The 21,623-nt window shown below is 43.3% G+C and overlaps 1 protein-coding gene across 2 annotated transcripts in view; it reads right to left on the reverse strand.

Annotated features, from left to right (window-relative positions):
• Window positions 1–4,331: 4,331 nt before the first annotated feature.
• Window positions 4,332–21,623, reverse strand: part of SV2B (synaptic vesicle glycoprotein 2B) — a 135,148-nt gene continuing 117,856 nt past the window's right edge. For both annotated transcript variants that reach the window (XM_006110835.4, XM_006110836.4), the window contains exons 9-13: window positions 20,980–21,144; window positions 10,939–11,072; window positions 9,580–9,780; window positions 6,496–6,655; window positions 4,332–4,708 (exon numbers count right to left, since the gene is read on the reverse strand). In XM_006110835.4, the coding sequence (XP_006110897.2) occupies window positions 4,525–4,708; window positions 6,496–6,655; window positions 9,580–9,780; window positions 10,939–11,072; window positions 20,980–21,144 (844 nt within the window). In that variant the 3' untranslated portion in view covers window positions 4,332–4,524. The remainder of the gene's footprint in view (window positions 4,709–6,495; window positions 6,656–9,579; window positions 9,781–10,938; window positions 11,073–20,979; window positions 21,145–21,623) is intronic.

Below are 21,623 nucleotides of genomic sequence, written 5' to 3' on the forward strand. Positions count from 1 at the left end.
ACCTCCCACCAGTGGATCTTGGGATGCTTATGTATGCTACTGAATCAAAACTCCCTATATCCCTGTGTTACTGGTGGGTTTCATCCACTCCACTTTACAGGTAGGAAAATGGAGGCACAGGTGCTAGATTGTACCCACCAGAGTCATCCATAGAAGGGCCTCTCAACCTGCTTTGTTTCCCCTGTCCAGGTGGTAGAGCATGTATCTCAACCATTGTGCCCGCGACCATGTGAAAGAGAGGGCCATACTGTTCTTTGGCAGATCCTCAGAGACCCATGGAGTTTGTGGCAGAACCCTCTTTGTTCTGTGTCCCTGTTGCCAGTGGTAAGACCAATTGATCATACTGGTCCCTTTTGGCCTTAAAGTCTATGAAATCTGCTAAATGATTTTGGGAGTGAAATGGAAGCTCATAGCTTTCTATAACCAGGAACCAGTCCCTCCAATAGATGGTCCAGTGTATCCAGGACATTCTAAGATGAGATGACCTTAAACTGTTGCAAATATCAGAAATAGAAAGGTAAAATATTGGCCTTATCTGAGAAATTCCATCTCTAGCTGGGCCCAGTTCCCATCTCTTGCAATGTTGATATGAAACAGATTTCACTGTAGAAATGGGCTCACTCCACACACTATAAGGCTGTTGGGATTCATGGGTTTGATCCCGAAAAGAGATTGGCAGCAGCTCAAAATTCAGACCCATTTCCAAACATTCCAAAGTTGAGCATAAAGCACTTTGGTTTGGCCCCTAGTCTAAAACTAGCAGGCAGTAGGGGGAGGATAAACACTGGAGGGGCGGGTGCAGCTTTACAGGGAGCTAATTGGGCTACAAATGAACAAAAACAGGAGTGCTGAGAGTATATTGAGGAATCGACAGATCTCTGTAATCAGAATAAGATGGGTTTTATTTCCCCATACTACAGTCTTTGTTATATGCCTAGCACTGTAGAATCCCTTCTCCGACTATTATCAGATGCAATGTGTCTAACCTCTTACATTAGATCTGGGCTTGTGAACTCCTGCTCCACAGTTCACAGACAAGAATTGTACAAGTCATTGGGACACAAGGGCAGCATCCTGCATATTTGTGAGTGACTGCATCATACATATTAGAGATGCAACAGGACTATTTTATCAGCTAGCTGATTCCCCTTGCTAATATAAGACTGATACTCACTGTCCACCACCCAATTCTTTGTCCCACCTAACCTCTGGGATCCAAACATCCAAGGCTTCTAAAGATTTAGTGATCATCTCCAAATCTACTCATCCGTTTCTAGTGATTGAAGATCTTCTGAGAAATGTATTCATTACTTTCTCAGTGTAAACACTGCAGCTAGAGTCATTGTACAAGGTCAGTGTGGAACACAATCAGGTCAAGTTAGTACTTTTGAATGTCACACCACTACACGCTTACCTAACAGTGCTTAGTAAAATAAATAGGGATGAGCTCCCCATCACAGAATGATACAAATTACTGTACTAGGCCAGATCATCGAATCATAGAATATTAGAACCAGAAGGGACCTTGAGAGATAAAGTCCAGTGTAACATTCTCCCCAGACACACTGGGACAAATAGAGTGAGTCGCCCGGCCAAGTAGCTTAACCACAAGAAAGTCAGTGAGTACTTCAGTGCTGACATACCTATCTATCTCCAGCCATGGGAAAGGGTTTGGATGGTTTTTAGGGAACACTGTTTTCTGGGACACAGTTCTCAGCCGCAGAGAAAGGGTTAAGGAGGCACCCGTGTACTGTTGCCATATTTAAAAGGATATAGTAACATGACTTGCAGCCTTTCTGAGGGACCATGTGATGTGCCTGAAGAAAGCTGGACCTAGCCCTTTTAAAGACTAGTAAAGAAGGGTTCAAAGCTATTCATAAATGGAAGAAACGAGGCATAAGACACTTGGAATTATTACAGCACTTCATGATTTTATCACATTCATAAGCCTCAACCTAAATCTGCAAAATCCATAGCCTGTTGTCACCTGGGAGTTTCACGATTACTTAGTGCCACTTCCTTGCTTGAGAAGACCACAGAACAGTGAAATCCAACAGAGATTTAATGTCACTGGCAAGGAGTCACAGAAACATTTGCTTCCCATAATTTATTGGTACTCAGTATATACTTCTACTGTAGCAAATGCAATGGTGCCCTGAATGAATCCTGTAGCTATCAGGGGACAATATTAATGTGAGTTACTGCTTATATATAACTGCCTCTGTGCAGTGGAGGAGTTAGACTTTAAGTCTTTAACCCTAGATATAGGGGATTCAGAGTGGCCTCTTTCCTGTTCTTAAAGGCAGGGGACCCAGGGCAGGTTAATATGCCTTTTAAAGGTCATTAAAGAGGAGAAGGATGACCTGGCAAGAAAGGAAAGACAGAGCAAGTGAGCCACAAAACTCTAGAATCCAATCAGCACATGAGTTTCTAGGGATCTGTTATGCAAATAAGTGAACATCTCTAGTAGTTTCTATATAGTAGAATGCATTATTCCGTAAGATGCATTTTTGCTGGCAACTGTACCATTATATGAACCATCAGTTCACTGCCGCCTGTTGTGTAAAGGGGAAATCCTTGTGGATTTTGACAAATTTCAGCTTGGATTCAAATGTGAACCAGTGATTTTTAACAGCCCAAATGGAAACCTTGATTTACATTTGCACTGTGCCACTTCTCCATCAAACCTGACAGTGGCAAAAATACCAAACACCTTTTCATGTCACAAAATGTCTTAGCAACACACATTTCCTGCATGAGTCATTGGTTCCCATTAGATGCCAGCCAGCCTCTGTGCCTGCTAATAATCTGATTAGCATTATCTATTTGTCATGAGCTGTGGAGGCTTACTTTTTTTTCTTGCCTTTCATTTTTGCTTCCAAAAATATATCTCTGAAATTGCGACTGAACGTGTACAGAATAGCCTCGGATTTACAAACAGCTTGTGAATAGAAGTTGTTCATAACTCTGAAATGTTCGTAACTTTAAACAAAACATTAGTGTTGTACCGTCAAACATTTGCAACTGAACAGTGACTTAATACAGTGTTGAAACGTTACTATGCAGAACCAAAATGCTTTTTTGAACCATCTTAATTTCAATGTAACATGCAAAGAATCAGTTTTCTTACCTTGTCTTTTTTTTAACTTTTCCTTTAATTTTTAGTAATTTATGTTTAATAGTATTGTGCTGTACAGTGGTTGCTTTTTTGGTCTGTGCTGACTGATTGCGTATTTCTGATTCCAAATTACACGTATCATAACCAGTCAGTTTGTAACTCTGGGGTTCTACTGTATCACTTTGTGTTAAGTTGTGTGGCAAAGTCATATCATGAGGAGTATAGGAATTCCAAGAATGCTCTTTACAGTATATAAAACTTAATTACCCCACTTAACAGACAATTAAATGTACCAACAATGAAAGTTTGCTAAGTGCATTCTCTAAATAACAGGTTAAAAGGATAGAAATAATTGTGCTTACAGTGCTCCAATAAGACCCAATTCTATAGGAAACTCACATATTTTTCTTAACTAATATGGCTAAAATGCTGGTAAATGCTAACAGTTACCATACTCTAAATTTTGAACAAAAATTGTCCCCTATTTACACTGCATAATATATACACATTTGGTTTGCAGAATCCCCAACATCATGCCAATTTCTCTTAAACAGAACTAGGCAGAAAAAAAAAATCCTTTTATAGAAATATCCTAAAATCAACACCATTTAAAGAACTGTTGGCTGGACAAGAATTACATGTCTCTTCCTAGGGATTGCTCTCAGTTTCTCAGATTAGTGGGACTGGGTTATAGTTTTTGTTTTAGTTTCCTCCTGATTAGAACAACATAAAGATTTAAAAATTGATTAAAATAGGTTATATTTTTTATTTTAAAAAATCCCAGATCAAAACGTGACTTGTGATTCTGGGTGCCCTTTAGAGATAATACAAGGGACCTGATTTTCAGAAAGCACCGCACACTTCTATGAAAATCAGGCCCCTTTGAAAGTGTCTCAGATAGGGCCCCTAAAAATCAAGATACTCCATATCACTAGTTACTTTTGGAAATCTTGACTCCAAAGGAAAAACTAACCTCAGCAAAGCTGGTTTGTTAACTATCTTCCAGTTCTTTTGCAAGCAAGGACAGCTTGTGTTAATTGCCTGCACCAGCATGGAAATGCAGGTGCTTTCTTGCAACTCCTCCAGGGGATATAGAGGTTTGAATCTGTTCTTCCCCCTTGATTCCTGCACACGCACATTTTGTGACCGTTGTGCTCATGCATACATGGGAAGGACAGATCCTCATTCCCTCCCCAGTGTGGGTTGTATGAGCCAAGTTCTGCTGGATGCACATACCCTGGTTGCAAAGAGCCAAACATGGATGGGAAGTGATCTTAAATTAGGGGTTGCTTCTTTCCCCCTCCCCATATCTGAGGTATCAGCAGCAAAATATAAGTGGACATTTTGATTTTTCTAGCCATGGCTCTTTTTTGTAGCTCTTCTTTATTTCCCCGCTGCCTGGTTGTTCACATCAGGACCTGTTCTCGAGTTTCTGGTAGCCTCAGAGCTAACAGGCCTCCTGCAACCAGTGCAGAGGAGGCCAGAAGGATGGGAACCACTTTGGTTATCCCAACAAAGGAGGCAAAGATAGAGTTCCCCAGGATGGCACCAAATTTGCAGAGACCATTGAGGATACCAAAGGCTGTGGATCTGCAGGAGAGGAAGAGCAGAAAGTGATGGTTAGGGGTCAGACAGGGCTGTGGGTTATTTGGATGGTTTCACCGTCATTCAAGGAGGGTTGAGTCATTGCATGACTTCTCCAATATCTATTCGCTCCTATTCTAGGTAGAAGAGGACCCAGTGGGTACTGCAGGCATCCAGTGTGGTCATGTCTATGCTTTTAATGAAGCCTGATTTGAGCTATGGACATTAAATGAAACCTCATGCTTCAGAGCACATGCCGTTCACCTGCTGGGGTCAACAAAAATATCCCCATCCCCGCAAGTGCAGGCTTGAACCTTTGTTCAGGTGCATGTCGTGGCTGGTCTGACTTCCTTTGAAAAATCACATACTGGCCACTGTTGGCATCAGGACAGCAGGTTGAGTAGACCAGCAGTCTGATCTGATATGGAGCATCTATGCTTCTAGCGAATAACTGGAGCTAGATTGAATGAATGCCACTGAGTTTTTTGTGGGGGAGAAGGCAGAGTGTATTTATAAGCCTTTAATTATTTCCATACCACCACCTTTTGGAGTTCACACAGTGCTTAATTTGTGCCCTGGCTGAGCCACCGTACCTCTGGGCTTGGCAGTTCATAGTCCTGGAAGCTCTGGACTTGGCAGTTCATAGCCCTGGCACCAATAAGCTTGGAAATTCTAGCCCTGGAAGCTCTGGGCTTGGCACTGTATAGCCCCACCGCCTCTGGGCTTGGCAGTTCATAGCTCCAGCACCTCTGAGCTTGCTGCATCATTTATGAAAGCAAAAAAGTTGCTTGAGACCAAGCACCTAATTGCTTGAGCCCTGGCACCATTTTCAGTACCAATTAAGCACTGAGTTCACATCATGGATCAATGTTTTCTTGTGGCTATAAAGCTATGAACCTGGCTTGCTCTAGAGCTTGTCAAAGCCACTCCAAGCACTGGTTAGAGTGAGTGGCCAGTGGAGAGTCACACAGAGAGTTCCCACGCACCCTGATTCACCCAGCAGCTGAGCAGTACAATCCCAGTACTTCCCTCACAGCTGTCATCAATATGAAGGGCAGGAGAGGCATAACTATTTTGATGTAGACAGGTTTGTCTCTCAAAAGCTCACTCCTGAAACCTTGATATGGCTGGGCAAAGTTGTTCAGAAAACCATTAATTCGATGAAAAATGCAGTTTGGGTCAACTGGAAAATATTGGTGAATTTGACACAGATAGTTTTGACCATTCATAAAACAGCCAAAGGAAGAGAAGGTGGTCTTGGTACTTCTACCCCCTGCTCTGCATGTTAAAATCACCTTTAATCCAGTGGGTAGGGAACTCACTAGAGATATAGGAGGCCCACTTTCAAATGCACCTTTCCCCCTCACCCCTGGAACAGACCCCAAATGGGTTTTCTTTGATTCACTGACAGTTCTGAAAATATTTAGATTAATTTAGACTCAAATTGTTTGGGGTTCTTTCTTTCTTTCTTTCTTTCTTTCTTTCTTTCTTTCTTTCTTTCTTTCTTTCTTTCTTTCTTTCTTTCTTTCTTTCTTTCTTTCTTTCTTTCTTTCTTTCTTTCTTTCTTTCTTTCTTAACTGCCACCAAAAATCAGTTATTTACCCAATACTACTTCTTAATACCTGTGCTGATGAATTGTAGCCACAGGAGTCATCGGATCCCTGAGATTATTATTTTTTAATTGGAAATCCATCCACATACTATTTTAACTCAATAATTTGTTCCTTGGATGTGAGAGAGGCAGTGCCTGAACTCAGAGAATCAAAGAGAAGAAATATTTTGAGCATCGTTACCTTTTACTGGTGGGATAGAGCTCCACAGTGATCACATCCAGGGCATTCCAGGCAGCAATGCTGGCCCCGCAAAACAGACACTGCAAGCCAATCATGGCAGACTCGCTATCGCCAAAGAACAGAAAGAAGCAGCAAACTGCAGAAATCAGCATGGAGCCACCTGCCAGGGAAGGAAGGAGAAAAGCATCATTCTCTGGGCAACCAAATCCACCACGAACAGGAACTTGCATGGTGACAAGTATCAGAGGGGTAGTCGTGTTAGTCTGAATCTGCAAGAACAACGAGAAGTCCTGTGGCACCTTATAGACTAACAGATATATTGGAGCATTTGACTAAGTGGGTCTTTGCCCATGAAAGCTTATGTTCCAATATATCTGTTAGTCTATAAGGTGCCACAGGACTTCTCGTTGTTCTCAAGAACAAGAGTCTTCAGATGATAGATTTTTTTCCCCTAGAGACAAGCCATCTTCACAATATTCAGCTCATCAGCCAAATGATGCTATCTGTTGCTTTTTGGGGCCAGGAAACCAACTGGAAATCTTCTGGTGTGACCAATAGTCTCACGCTGCAGAGATCACACGTGGGTTCTCTTGTGTGGTATGGCAAAGTTCTAGCTGGACCGTGGAAGAGCAGAGGCAAGTAAATATGAACATCGATAGATGGGAAGAGTTATGTGAAGGCTGCTAAAGCTGAAAAGTGGTTTGAGTTTTGGGTGAGAAATTAGGACAGTTTCTATTGCATTCAAATCACCTGGCTCATCTCTAAGCTCACAATATTCAGTCAGTTGTCTAAAGCACTCTGGGTCTCCCTTAATTATAAAGATGTTATTAGGTAGAATGGCACAGTTACACAAGGGCTTTAATTTTATGCACAAGCCCAAGGGACAACGTGAGAACATTCATGCTTCATTACCCTCAATTCAGGCTCACTTCCCCTTGAGAATTTCCCCTTAGGATGATTTTCCAATGGAAAATGCAATTTCCACAAAATCAATGTTTCTATTTCCTGTCAGGAAAACAAAAACAAATATTTTCCTTTGGGTCAGTTTGAATGGATCAACATATTTGGGATAGTTGATCTGATGCTAAATGTTTCATTTTAGGTCAGTTCAACATAAAATAAATTTCTTGATTGTGGCCCATTGCCTCACAGGAATCATCGTTTGTATTCCCTTTCCTATGGACTGAGCCAACCAGACTACATTTCCCAAGATGCAACACAGTAATTCCTCTAAGCGACATGGTGCATCATGAGAGTTGTGTAACTTGGGGTATATCATGAGAGATATTCCATCTGAACTAATGCCCCCCTGTCCAAGGAGGCAATGTTCCACTACAAAGAAATGCAGTTTCATGTTGAACTGATTGGAAATAAACCATTCTGGATCAGTTCAGCAAACCAACATGAATTATTTCAGTTTGAGAATATTAACATGTTTTATTTTGATTTAAAAAAAATTCAAAATGAACATTTTTCAGTTTTGGAAAAGTTCCAATAGTTCAACCTTATGTCCCAATTTGGTTGAACTATAAGGATTTTCCGCAGAATGGAAATTCTGATTTTTATTTAGCTCTAATATTTGCCAACTATCCTAATTTTTTCATAGGACACTTTTAGCTTGGTTGCATGTAACCAATGTCCATTCCAAGAGCTCTGAATTCACTTGAAGGTTGATGCAGCTTACTCTGATGGTAAAACCATCCTACCTTGGAGTGAAACTATATTAGGACTAGATGACATTGCCTGGCCACTTTATGAAACAACATCAGAAAATCCCAGTGTATGTGTCAAGGTCGCATAAAATGAGGATTCAGTACCACAAGGTGACGCCTTTATCAGCATATTGCATAATCAGTAATCCAGCCCCTGGATGCTTGATCTAGGGCAGGACTTAGCACAGTCTGAGGGTACGTCTACACTGCAGGGGTTTTCCGGTATCCTGGAAAAACACCGCCGTGTCCAAGGAACGCATTTGCTCTTCCACAAAAAAAAGCAGAAGAGCAAATGCGCTCTTTCAGGGAGCCCTGTTCTATGAGCCCTGTTCTATCCTTTGCAGAAAGAAGAGGCTTTTCCATCATTTAGCCCCATCTAGACTGGGCCAAATAGCGGAAAAGCCTCTTCCAGAAAAGCGATCGGAAAAAGCTAAGCAAATTGCAAAGCGCAATGGCGACGTCTATATTGGCCCCTTTTCCGGAAGGGGCATGGTAATTTTTGAAATCGCAATAGGGAAATGCGCGGGGGATCTAAATATCCCCCGCGGCATTTAAATAAAAATGTCCGCCGCTTTTTTCCGGCTTTTAGAAAAGCCGGAAAAGAGCGTCTACACTGGCCCCGATCCTCCGGAAAAAGCGCCCTTTTCCGGAGGATCTTATTCCGAAGTAGCTTATTCCAAAAAAACCCCTATAGTGTAGACCTAGCCTGAGTTTACTCAGTTTGGGCACCTGAGAGAGAATTATAGGGTCCTCCCTGTGTCCAACAGCCACAGTAATGAATCTCTTTTTCTATGAATGACAAATTAGAGGTGTCTCTCCTCTATTGCAAAGGATAATACAGTCGTCAGCATCATCCCCGTCATCATTATCATTATCAACACAACTGTTCCTAGTGGTCCCAACTAAGACCAGGGCCCCATTGCACTAGGCACTGGAAACATCCATAATGAGAGACAACCCTTGCCATGAAAAGCTGACAGTCTACAAAAAAAAATATGTAAAAAGGGGGAGCAGAGATACACTGGTGCAAGCTATTACAGTGGGTCAGTTGCTGAGGCATATATTTCTATGGTCAGTTTTGCACAGGAGGTCTGACTAGATGAACACAATAGTCCCGTCTGGCCGTAGAATTTAGGAATCTATGAAATTGGACCCAGGTGGCCTGAGTCTTCATCTAGTGCCCTACCCATTGAACCATTAACTTCTTTGCTTTATTTGGCATTGGAATAACACATCACCCTCTCAGCCTGACCATTTTTCATTCATGTGCATAGAAACAGAGATACCTTTGTATTCACAATATCCTTTCATTATGCCCGGGGTCACCATGCTCCCAGCATTAACATGTCACCTGCCCATCATCCTCACTCACCAATCATCTTTATTCTTCCTATTTTGTCCATGAGCAGTGCTGAGATGATGTTGCCAGGCAACACAGACAAACTACCCAGGAAACTGACGAGATAAATCAGAAAGTCGTTTTCCTGCTCAAAATCCAGGTGACATCCCTCCTTCTGGACCAGGAAGGTGGTGTTTATAACCCTGCACTCGATGAATTTGTGTTCATAAAGGTCTGGGAAGGCAAAAGGCAAAGATTGGACTCTCAGGGGAGCAGCCACTGCAGCTGGGAAGAAGGAGACATTCTCGGGGCTTAGTTCAGGTTAAGGCTCACTGGAGTGGAAAGGTGCAACCTGCCTAAGTGGCACTAGCTGGAGGCCTCATGCCTGAGTAGCCAGAAGCAGACATACTCTGCCAAAGGGCACTGTATGTGACACCTGTAGAACAGGGATAAACCTGTGCATCTCCTTGCATTAGCTGATATGTAAGGAACAAGAGCATGCATATACACCTATATTGCCTCATAAAGCCTCCTCTAGTTTCTTCGGTGCTGGCAGCGGATCTATCATTTACCTACCCTCCAGTGCCTGGGGAATGCTGGCTCCAGAATGATGCCTACCTTTCACACTACAGGGAAGAGGAGCATCCTTTTAATGCACCCATGCTGGAGCAGTCATACTTTAGCACTAGCTGCTTAGCATTCCAACCAATAATGAGCAATAGCCCATGTGCTGGTGCCATAGGCTGTGATTTTCATCGTCCAGTGACTTATTTTCGGTTAAAGGGAAAGTGAAAAGTTCTTTTTAAATGAATTGAGATAATTAAATTAGCTCAGCTGTGTGAGATCCCAAATCAGAAGCTGGATAGGGATTGAAAAAAATGACTAACCCAAAACTGTTTAAAATCCAGTTCCTCTGTTACTTTAACTTGCCATGGTCTGAATTCATTTTTTCTGGGTTTCTCCTGCAATGGTCAATGACACCATAACCAGCGCAATTAAGAAAGAAGGAATGCAGCTGTCTGATCGGCTCTAAGTCCCTCAGTGAGCGCTACCTGAAGCCAACACTGAGATGGAACTAGCACTGCAAATGGGAGCTGTTTTAACCTTGGGCAAAATTCTGATCGCAGTGCAATTTTTGCAACTGAGCCATATATATGCCTGGAATAGTAAACTCAGATCTTGAAAGATGGGAACATCCTAGTTCACCTTAAATTTTAAAGCAAATACAGTATGTAGCCCTCCTCTACAGAAGTTCACCATAGTCACATTTAACACCAGAATTGATCCCTTTCTTAGTACCTGATCACTAACAGCCCCACATACCTGCTTCTATAGCATCACTACAAACTGCTCTTTACAAATCAGACCTGACCAAGTCAGGAATCCCCTTACCAGTGTTATAGAAGACAGAAGAGATAATGGTGCAGTTTTTGAAGAAGGTCTCACTGGATGTCACGTCTTCAAAATAGCACTCCTCAAACAGCATGTCCTCAAAGGTCACATATTTGAATTTCATCTTCTCAAACCTGAAAGGCAGCAAAAGAATCCCCACCCCAAGCAGAAGTGAGTAAGCACAAAGCACACAATGACCATTCCAATAACCTCTGAACGTACAAATGATATGGTCACACAAAGGGACAGTGGTGGTTCCTAAGGACAGGTATTGTGTGACTGCAAGAAAGAGGGTTTTTCTGGTGGTAGACATCGGTCATCTAGGATTCTCTGCACCTACTTCGCTTTGCAGAGTCCTCACATCAGACCAATCCACCCTTTTAACCAAGAAAGAGTGGACACCACTCCTATCAATACTGCTGTGGCCTCGCCTAGAGAAGGCATCAGTCAACAGCAATGCAAACCCCTCTCTCTGTCCCTGGGATGAGCTTCTTGCCCCCATTTTCCTCCCATCTCCTTGCCAATGGTAAATCAAAATATCCTTTATCAGAGGCCATCAGATCTATTGGGCTACGTATGAGGCCTTGGAGGCACAAATACCTAATTTCCAGTCCCATCCCTGCCACTGCCTATGTGATTTTGGGTAACATCTATGCCCCATTTCTGCAATATTATGGAAGGAAGCACCAGATGGCGCTGTTAGACATTGTTTTCCCAGCTCTTTTCCTTAACCCAGGGATGAGCAACCACAAATAGTGGGTGAGTCACACAGGTGGCCCTTCTTCACCTCTATGGGCCGTAGCAGCCAACTGGGGTTCCACCTGTGGCATCCCTGTCTGCCCCCACCATATGCCTCTTGTGAACTGGGAGCACCAGATCCCTGCACATATCTGCTCCTCCCAGAGATGGAATGACACAAACAGCTGACCATTCCAGCTCTGGGGGGAGGAGGGGAAGGACCAGGGATGGAGCATGAATCAAGCTTTTCACCGCTGCTCCAAAAGTGCAGTATGGAGGCAGGAGGTATAGGACATGCAGGGCTCTGGTGCCCCAGTATACGAGGTGCATGGGGGAGGGAAGCAACCAGGGGGGTCCATGGGCACTGCAGATTGCCCACCATTGCCTTAGTCTGTCAGTGCTCTACATTTTTTGAAGAAATGCAGCATTGTTGTCAGTGCTGCGATGGAGTTTCTTTCCAGGCAAGCTGTTGCAAACAGCAATCATGTGTTCTCCTTCTCTTAATTTTTCTAACTAATGTCAATTCTTCAGATAGAAAAAGGCTTCTTGGGAATGAGGCATTGGTGCCGGGCTAAGATTTTTGAAAGAGGGATTCACCTGCATGTTGACTTCCTCTGTTCAAAGACTACTGTGTGTAGTGTAAATAAAACAACACTAAGAACATGCCCAGGCTTATCACAGATTTCTGTTCCCATTTGAAGCCAGCCTGCAGGGCTCCAACATGGGCTACCCACTTCTTAGACAGGTGACGATATTCTTACACACAGTATCTCACAGAAGTATGGTGAAAATTGATTCATGAATAGGCAGGGAGCATTCTGAAGATGTACAGAGCTATATAAGTCAGAATATTCTTGTCCAAGTTAATGAGAGCAGGGCAGGCACCAAATAAAAGGCTTTGAACAAAAATCCAGCAACTTAATTTAATTGACCATTTGCAACAGCGCCTAGTTTGATGTTTTACTCTGATAAATTAATGCTACAGGCTTCCCAACAGAGGCCTCAAACTATTATGAATGTTCAAAAATTACATGAAGACTAATCAAGCCCTGTGTTCCATAAAGAAGGTCTAGAGGTTACAACAAAAGTGAGGCTGATTTACATTTGCTCAGTAATAGTCTGCAATGCATTGACTCTTCAAGGCCTTTCAAGACCCCCTCCCTGCAGTTTGCTGGCTGAAAATCCATCTTTAAAGGAGCTATAAAGCAGCTGCCTGGCCTCCAGTCGGATTTTAACTCACTGCCACGAGCTGGTGAGAAAATGGAGCCATAAGTCATACGAGGATGTGATGCAGGCAGTGCTAGAACACAGGCTGAGCACTCTTAGAGTGAGTTACTGCAATCAAAAAGAACCAGCAAGTGGGCTAAGCATTAAGAACATGCCTGATGGCTCCTTTTACCCCAAAGAGATGTATGTCTAGGGCACATCCCTACCCACAGCTCAGTCCTGCAAGGGGCCAAGTGCCCTTGATGCTGAAGTCAGGAGGTACTGAGGACATTCAGCACCTCTATTGAATCATCTGCCCTTTGCACTATTAAGCTCCTACTCCCTTCACCAAGACACTGGTGCAATCCATCCCGTGTCTGGCTGCTCCCCAATGGGGAGATAAAAGAGTTCAGAAGTAACTCCCCCGTGCTATTGAGGAATATCTAACACAGTAACTGTGGCTGAAATGTGCAAGGTTACAGCAGAGGGAACATGAAGCTTGTTTTCTTTCGCAAACACTGAAGAGCGATGGTCTGTACAGATGCCAGGCAGCACTGGGAAGACAAAACAACATGCAGGGAGTGTGGAAGAGGAAGAACATTTAGTGTGTGTCTGGACTACATCTCTCTATCGGCAGAGAGATGTAGATTAGGCACATCGAAATTGCTAATGAAGCGGGGATTTAAATATCCTGCGCTTCCTTAGTATAAAAATGGCCACTGCTTTTTTTCAGCACGGAGCTTTATCAGAGAAAAGCGGCAGTCTAAAGGCTGATCTTTCAAAAAATAAAGCCTTTTTCAAAAGATCCTGTAAACCTCATTTGATGAGGGATAAGGGATCTTTCTAAAAAGGCTTTATTTTTCGAAAGATCACCCTCTAAACTGCCCCTTTTCTCCGACAAAGCTCCGTGCCGAAAAAAAGCAGTGGCCATTTTTATGCTAATGAAGCGTGGGATATTTAAATCCCCGCTTCATTAGCAATTTTGATGTGCCTAACCTACATCTCTCTGCCGATAGAAAGATGTAGTCTAGACACACCCTTAGTGAGCACACACATGCATATGCACACACACACATACACTCTCTCTCTCATTCAGTCACCAACCATATCCAATATAATCATTTTGCAATGAGAGTTCAGATACAATGACTGTGCCCTGATATTAAACAAGACTGTGGGCCGGGGTATTTGGGGTCTAGTAGACTATTTACTTTCTAAGGACAGATCCAAATGACTCTCTGTTGTATTGCATACAGTAGGAGTGGGCAATGAGCAGACTGCCAGTTGGACACGGTTCACCAGGGTTAGCCCCTGGCGAGCTACAGGACACTTTATTTACCTGCTCATCTGCAGGTATGGTTGCTTGCAGCTCCTGTTGGTCATGGGTCATCATTCCCATCCAATGGGAGTGGCGAGAAATGGTAACTGTAGAAGCGTAGGTGAATGAAGCATCTGGTAGCCCTCCACAGGCTAACTCTGGAGAACCGCCTCCGGCCCATGAGCCACTTATTGCCCACCCCTGTATTACAGGCTAAAGAATTCTTTGTGCTACCATACAGCCTTGGGTCTGCCCAGGGTTTGGTCATATATTCCAACAGGGCAGAGCAATCACTATCTTGATTCCTCCATCAGCGGAGTGAGTTCTGGAGCCTTCCTAGAGGAACAATGGGACCAAAATACCTAATTGGCTGAGCTTGATAAATGTATGGAGGGCATGGATGATGGGACTGCCTACAATGGCATGTAACCCATCTAAGGGTACGTCTAGACTACAGGCTTCTGTCGACAGAAGTTTTGTCGACAGATACTGTTGACAAAACTTCTGTCGACAAAGAGCGTCTAGACTACATTGAGTTCTGTCGACAAAGCAAGCTGCTTTGTCGACATGGTAGTGTGGACGCAAAGGACAGTTTACATGCAATAACACCTTCTGTCAACAGAAACTCTGTCGACAGAAGGCGTTATGCCTCGTAAAATGAGGTTTACCAGCGTCGACAAAACTGCTGAGTTCTGTCGACGTTATGTCGACAGAACTCAGCAGTAGTGTGGACGCAGGTATAGTTTTGTCGACAAAAGTCCACTTTTGTCGACAAAACCCTGTAGTCTAGACACACCCTAATACTCCTAATAGCAAATATCTCTAAGAGCTAGTGATGGGGGACACTGGATAGGGAGATTTCTGAATTATTAAAGAGAATTCTTTCCCAAATGTCTAGCTTTTGGCTCTTACCCACATGCTCAAGGTCTAACTGATTGTCATATCTGAGGTCAGGAAGGAATTATTCCTTGGGTCAGACTGGCAGAGACTCAGAGCAGGGAAGATTTCGCCCTCCTTTGCAATATGGGGCATGGTACCTTGCCAGTTTAAGCCAGTGTAAATGGTGGATTCTCTGTAACTTGAAGTCTTTAAATCACCATTTGAGTACTGCAGTAACTCAGCCAGAAGTTGGGATCCCATTGCAGTAGTGATCTGACCCAGGATGACTGGATATAAACAAAGGAGCAGCCATAAAACGCCACCCGGATGTCAACCTCCATTAGAAACAGATGGAGGGAACCTAAAATCATGTTTGCCAATGGACAATAGTGATAGGGAATGTCAGGTAGTTTTCAACTGCTAGGCATAAAATAAAAAGTGATTGTAAGATGGTACCTGTGTTGCAGGGGGCATATGTAGAGCTGAGATTTTAGAGAGTCTAAATCTATTTGGAACTATGTGAGTAATTTATGTTGTAACAGCTAGAAGGCAAGGGGGTGAACTTCCAGTTAGACATGTGGACAGGGTCCTTGTGATGGGGCACTCTGAGCTAGCAAGTGAGCCAGCACCCTGGTCACTGTTCATACTAGGTTCCTCTAGAAAAGGAACGGGGAATGGGGGAGGGGGAGGTGAAAGGAGAGATACCAACCAACCAACCAACTAGTATGCTAGGAGAGCTTGACAAAGGGAGTCCTTTAAGCAGACACCCTCTCACCTCACCCCTTGGAGAAGGAGTTAGAAAGTTAAGATCCAGCATGTAAAGGTGTGGCTATGGATGGTGGAGGGATTAAAACACTGAAAATAAACTACACAGTAGCATTTAGAAGCAAGGTCTCAGAGCAGTCTGTGTTCATGGACGAGACATGGGTGCAGCACACTGCCCTTTCACATCACACACACACACCCCACACATCATTTTATTGTTTATTTTGTGGTGGTGACCAATACATTCTCCATGCTGTAGAGATGCAGAGCAAGACACAGTTCCTGCACCAAAGGGCTTTCAAACCAGAAAGACCCAAAAGAAAAACTAGACCAAAGATAGAGAAGTAAGAGACCACATACAAACTAATCACCATAATGACAAATACATGTCTTGTCAGTTATACAGGGTCTGGTCCTCAACTGGTGTAAATCAGCGTAGCTACATTGACTTCAAAGCATCAACAAGGATCTGGCCAATATATTTTGTTTTAGTTGGCAAGGGTGGATGTGGGAGAAGTTTGTGAGGTAGCTCAGAAGTCAATGGCAAAGCTCATATTGACTGTGCTGGTACAGAATGGTCACCATGGTAAATAATGGCTTTAAGAGAGCACAGAGGTGTTTGCTTTGCAAAAATGAGAGTGGAAAGTATATTAAAAAATAAAACAACTCTTTCTTGCCCAGGACCACTAGATGTCAGTACGTCTTAAGGAAAGAGAAAAATCTAGATCCAAAGAGGCCCAAGAGAGGCCTCCTCTGATTCGAAATGCACTGGTCCCAGATTAAGAAAGTCCCATTATGAGGACATGGCAGACTATTAGGAGAAGAATTCTGGAAAAGGAATTCCTCAAATCCACTTTAAGACTGGAAATGCAGATAAATGGAGTTGGGTGGAAAGACAGCAGAGCAGAAAGAATACATGATCTGTAGAAAGCTGCCCTTCATGCTCCAGAGTTGTGTGTGCATGTGGGGTTTCCCCAGGGCTGGCCCGAGCCATTCGTGCTCCCCAGGCCCCGGGAGCATGGCACTGCCCCCAGGAGTGCGGATCATGCGCGGCCCCACCCCTGGGTACGTGGTGCCTCTGGGTCCTGAGTGCCCGGCACATGCGCAGCCCCACCTCCGGGGCACCAAGGTACCGCCCCCACTCGGTCCAGCAGCCCTGAGAGGCACCCCCTACAATGGGGTGCCCCGGGCAGTAGCCTGGTCAGCCCATAGCTTGTGCCAGCTCTGGGTTTCCCACAGAATGAGGGTTATGCCCATCTGGGTGAACAATGCAAAAATATGGCTCCCTCAAATATCCTTTGCATTAATAATTTACTTTTAATTTTGCATTTAGCTGCACATGGCTTTACCGGGAACTTGGGGTTTGCCATTCTCAAACCTCCAAATGACTATGTTCAACTATGCTGAAAACAGATGTCACAGTCACTGGCATAAGGATTAATAGAAAATGAGTTTCAAACCCACACATGTGTGTTGCCAGGCCAGAAATACTTATGCACTCCTTTGTTGCTACCTGCCTGATGTTAGCAAATTGAGAGAAGACCATGGACTCATTTTTTCCTTATCCCTTTTCCTTTGTGGCCATGTCTTCCCAGGAATATCCATAAAATCAGACTACAGGCTCAGCTGATACGCATGAGCAAATACTATACGCATGGCAGTTAAAGGCTGCATCAGTAAGATCTGTCACAATCTATCCGAGACAGGACTATGTAGCACTTGAAAGACTAACAAGATGGTTTATTAGGTGATGAGCTTTCGTGGGCCAGACTTACTTCCTCAGATCAAATTGTGGAAGAAAATTGGCATGACCATATATACCAAAGGGATACAATCAGAAAAAGTGAACACACTTTGTGTGTGTGTGTGTGTGTGTGTGTGTGTGTGTGTGTGTGTGTGTGTGTGTGTGTTCACTTTTTTTGATTGTATCCCTTTGGTATATATGGTCATGCCAATTTTCTTCCACAATTTGATCTGAGGAAGTGGGTCTGGCCCACAAAAGCTCATCACCTAATAAACCATCTTGTTAGTCTTTCAAGTGCTACATAGTCCTGTTTTTTGTTTCAGCGAGACTAGACTAACACGGCTACATTTCTATTACTAATCTATCTGAGGGACTTCTATGGCCCTCCAGGGCACTTCACAGTCTTTTAATGGATTTATCTTCACATCATCCTAAGACTGTGATTCTCAACTGGTGGTCCATGGACCACTGATGGTCCATGAACCACTGATGGTCCATGGACCACTGATGGTCCATAGTGACTTTTTCGGTGGTCCACGAAAATATTTTGATTGGCCTGGTGGTCTGTGGACTGAAACAAGTTGAGAACCACTGTCCTAAGCGATAGGGTAGCACTATGGCTTCCATTATACTGATAGGGATCTGAGGCACAGAGAGATTGAGGGTACGTCTAAACTACATGCCTCCGTCGACGGAGGCATGTAGATTAGCCAGATCGGCAGAGGGAAATGAAGCCGCGATTAAAATAATCGCGGCTTCATTTAAATTTAAATGGCTGCCCCGCTCTGCCGATCAGCTGTTTGTCGGCAGATCGGGGCAGTCTGGACGCGACGCGCCGACAAAGAAGCCTTTCTTGATCGGCACAGGTAAACCTGGTTTCACAATGCATACCTGTGCCGATCAAGAAAGGCTTCTTTGTCAGCGCATCGCGTCCAGACTGCCCCGATCTGCCGACAAACAGCTGATCGGCAGAGCGGGGCAGCCATTTAAATTTAAATGAAGCCGTGATTATTTTAATCGCGGCTTCATTTCCCTCTGCCGATCTGGCTAATCTACATGCCTCCGTCGACGGAGGCATGTAGTCTAGACACACCCTGAGTGACTCACCCAAGATTACACAGGAAGTCTATGACAGACCAGGGAATTTAACTTGGGTCTCACAAATTAGAGGATAAAACGTTAACCATTGGAATAGAATTCCTTTCCACCTGGCCCTAAAATTTCATTCAGACCCACCCCAGCCTCAGGAGCAATTAGATTTCCTAGGAAGTTGCCAGCATGACAGGAAAGGGATCATATAACACATGTGATACTAATAGCCCTGATTACACAGTACCACTAAATGCTAGACTGATCTGCTATGGAATGGCAACCTAACAACCAAGATTTCAAACAAGTTAGATATGTAGTTTTGAATACAAATTCATGTCTAATTTCTGAATGCAATTATTGTAACTGTAGGATTAAATCAGGTAACTGTGTATGCAAACAGTAAACATGCAAGTCACCAGGGCCTGATGAAATGCATCCTAGAATACTCAAGGAGCTGATAGAGGAGGTATCTGAGCCTTTAGCTATCATCTTTGCAAAATCATGGAAGACAGGAGACATTCCAGAAGACTGGAAAAGGGCAAATATAGTGCCCATTTATAAAAAGGGAAACAAGAACAACCCAGGAAACTACAGATCAGTCAGTTTAACTTCTGTGTCAGGAAAGATAATGGAACAAGTAATTAAGGAAATCATCTACAAACACTTGGAAGATAATAGGGAACAGCCAGCATGGAACTGTAAAGAACAAATAATGTCAAACCAATCTGATAGCTTTCTCTGATAGGATAACAAGTCTTGTGGATAAGGGAGAAGTGGTAGACGTGGTATACCTAGACTTTAATAAGGCATTTTATATGGTCTCGCAGGATATTCTTATCAATAAACTAGGCAAATACAACTTAGGTGGGTGCATTACTGGCTGGATAACCATTCTCAGAGAGTAGTTATTAATGGTTCACAATCCTGCTGGAAAGGTATAACAACTGGGGTTCTGCAGGGGTCTGTTTTGAGACTGGTTCTGTTCAATATCTTCATCAACGATTTAGATATTGGCATAGATAGTACGCTTATTTAGTTTGCAGATGATACCAAGCTGGGAGGGGTTGCAACGGCTTTAGAGGATAGGGTCATAATTCAAAATGATCTGGACAAATTGGAGAAATGGTCTGAGGTAAACAGGATGAAGTTTAATAAGGACAAATGCAAAGTGATCCACTTAGGAAGGAACAAGCAGTTTCACACATACAGAATGGGAAGTGACTATCTAGGAAGGAATACGGCAAAAAGGAATCTAGAGGTTATAGTGGACCACAAGCTAGATATGAGTCAACAGTGTGACGCTGTTGAAAAAAAAGCAAACATGATTCTAGGATACATTAACAGATGTGTTGTGAGCAAGACACGAGAAGTCATTCTTCCACTCTACTCTGCACTGATTAGGCCTCAGTTGGAGTATTGTGTCCAGTTCTGGGCACCACATTTCAAGAAAGATGTGGAGAAATTGGAGTGGGTCCAGAGAAGAGCAACACGAATGATTAAAGGTCTAGAAAACATGACCTATGAAGGAAGACTGAAAGAATTGGTCTTGTTAATTTGGAAAAGAGAAGATTGAGAGGGGATATGATAGCATTTTTCAGGTTTCTAAAGGGGTGTCATAAGGAGGAGGGAGAAAAATTGTTCTTCCTTGCCTCTGAGGATAGAACAAGAAGCAATGGGCTTAAATTGCAGCAAGGGAGGTTTAGGTTGGACATTAGGAAAAAGTTCCTAACTGTCAGCGTGGTTAAACACTGGAATAAATTGCCTAGGGAGGTTGTAGAATCTCCATCTCTGGAGATATTTAAGAGTAGGTTAGATAAATTTCTGTCAGGGATGGTCTAGACAGTACTGGGTCCTGCAATGAAGGCAGGGGACTGGATTCGATGGCCTCTTGAGGTCCCTTCCAGTCCTAGTATTCTATGATTCTATTATTCTTATTTGGCAACTTACCCAGGAAATTACCCAGTTTGCACATTCAGTTGCAGCATTCAATTGCAGCATTTGCCTCTCTAATTAATTTGAAAAACTGGCTGTATTCTAAGACTTCAGAAAGACATGAACTGGTGAGCACCAACATTCCCAGACTCATAATGATCTAGAGCGGGCTTGGGGAACCTATGGCCCATGGACCAAAGCCAGCCCCCAGCTTACTTGGATCCGGCCTGCAGTGAGGCCAGAGCGCGACAAGCTGGCACTTTTGCTGCAGCCCCATGGCAAGTCTCCAAAATGTTATGTGCCATGTTTTATTGACCCTATGCCCTCATGCCTCAGATATAAAAGAATACAGGTTGCATTCACTTACTTATCATTGACATATTCTCCATTCCTATGGATCTGGTTTTCCAGTGTGAAGTTGAAGGTGAAGTGCTCTATACGTTCCCGATTGAAGATTTTGACACGGGTTTCATATTCCTCATTCTGGAGATATCGGATCATGTCAGGGAACCAGACAGTAAGGCCATAGTAACTGCCACAAAGAGAGGAAAGGGGCATGTTTATGATAAAGTTTACAAATATTTTGGTGTTGGGCTGGACCTGCACAATATCTGTCTTAGAAGTAGCTCTATTTCTTGGTTCTCAGTCAATGCTTCCAGGTAAATGTAATGCTGGGGGAAAGTATCAGATTGACTAGAGAACAGAGTCTTCCATTTATCCACAGCACAGGAATGTCATCATGGCCAATGGTGAAACCTGCTTTAGAGGAACCAAGTGCCCTAAGTGACGAGCAAGTAGTTCAATCTCTAGGGAAATTTCAGCCCTTGAATTATCAGTTGATGTTGCCAATAAAGAAGCCATCATTGGTGCCAACAAGAGACGGGTAAATAGAGTGCAAATATTCTGTATATATTGAGTTCCAATGTTGTTAACAAATTCATTTTTTCATGCCTACGGTTCTTTTGTGTTCAGGAACAAGTGCAATCAAGTTGCATTAGCATAGCTCCTTGT

This window comes from Pelodiscus sinensis, chromosome 14 (assembly GCF_049634645.1).
Source record: "Pelodiscus sinensis isolate JC-2024 chromosome 14, ASM4963464v1, whole genome shotgun sequence".
NCBI classification, from domain to species: Eukaryota; Metazoa; Chordata; order Testudines; family Trionychidae; genus Pelodiscus; species Pelodiscus sinensis.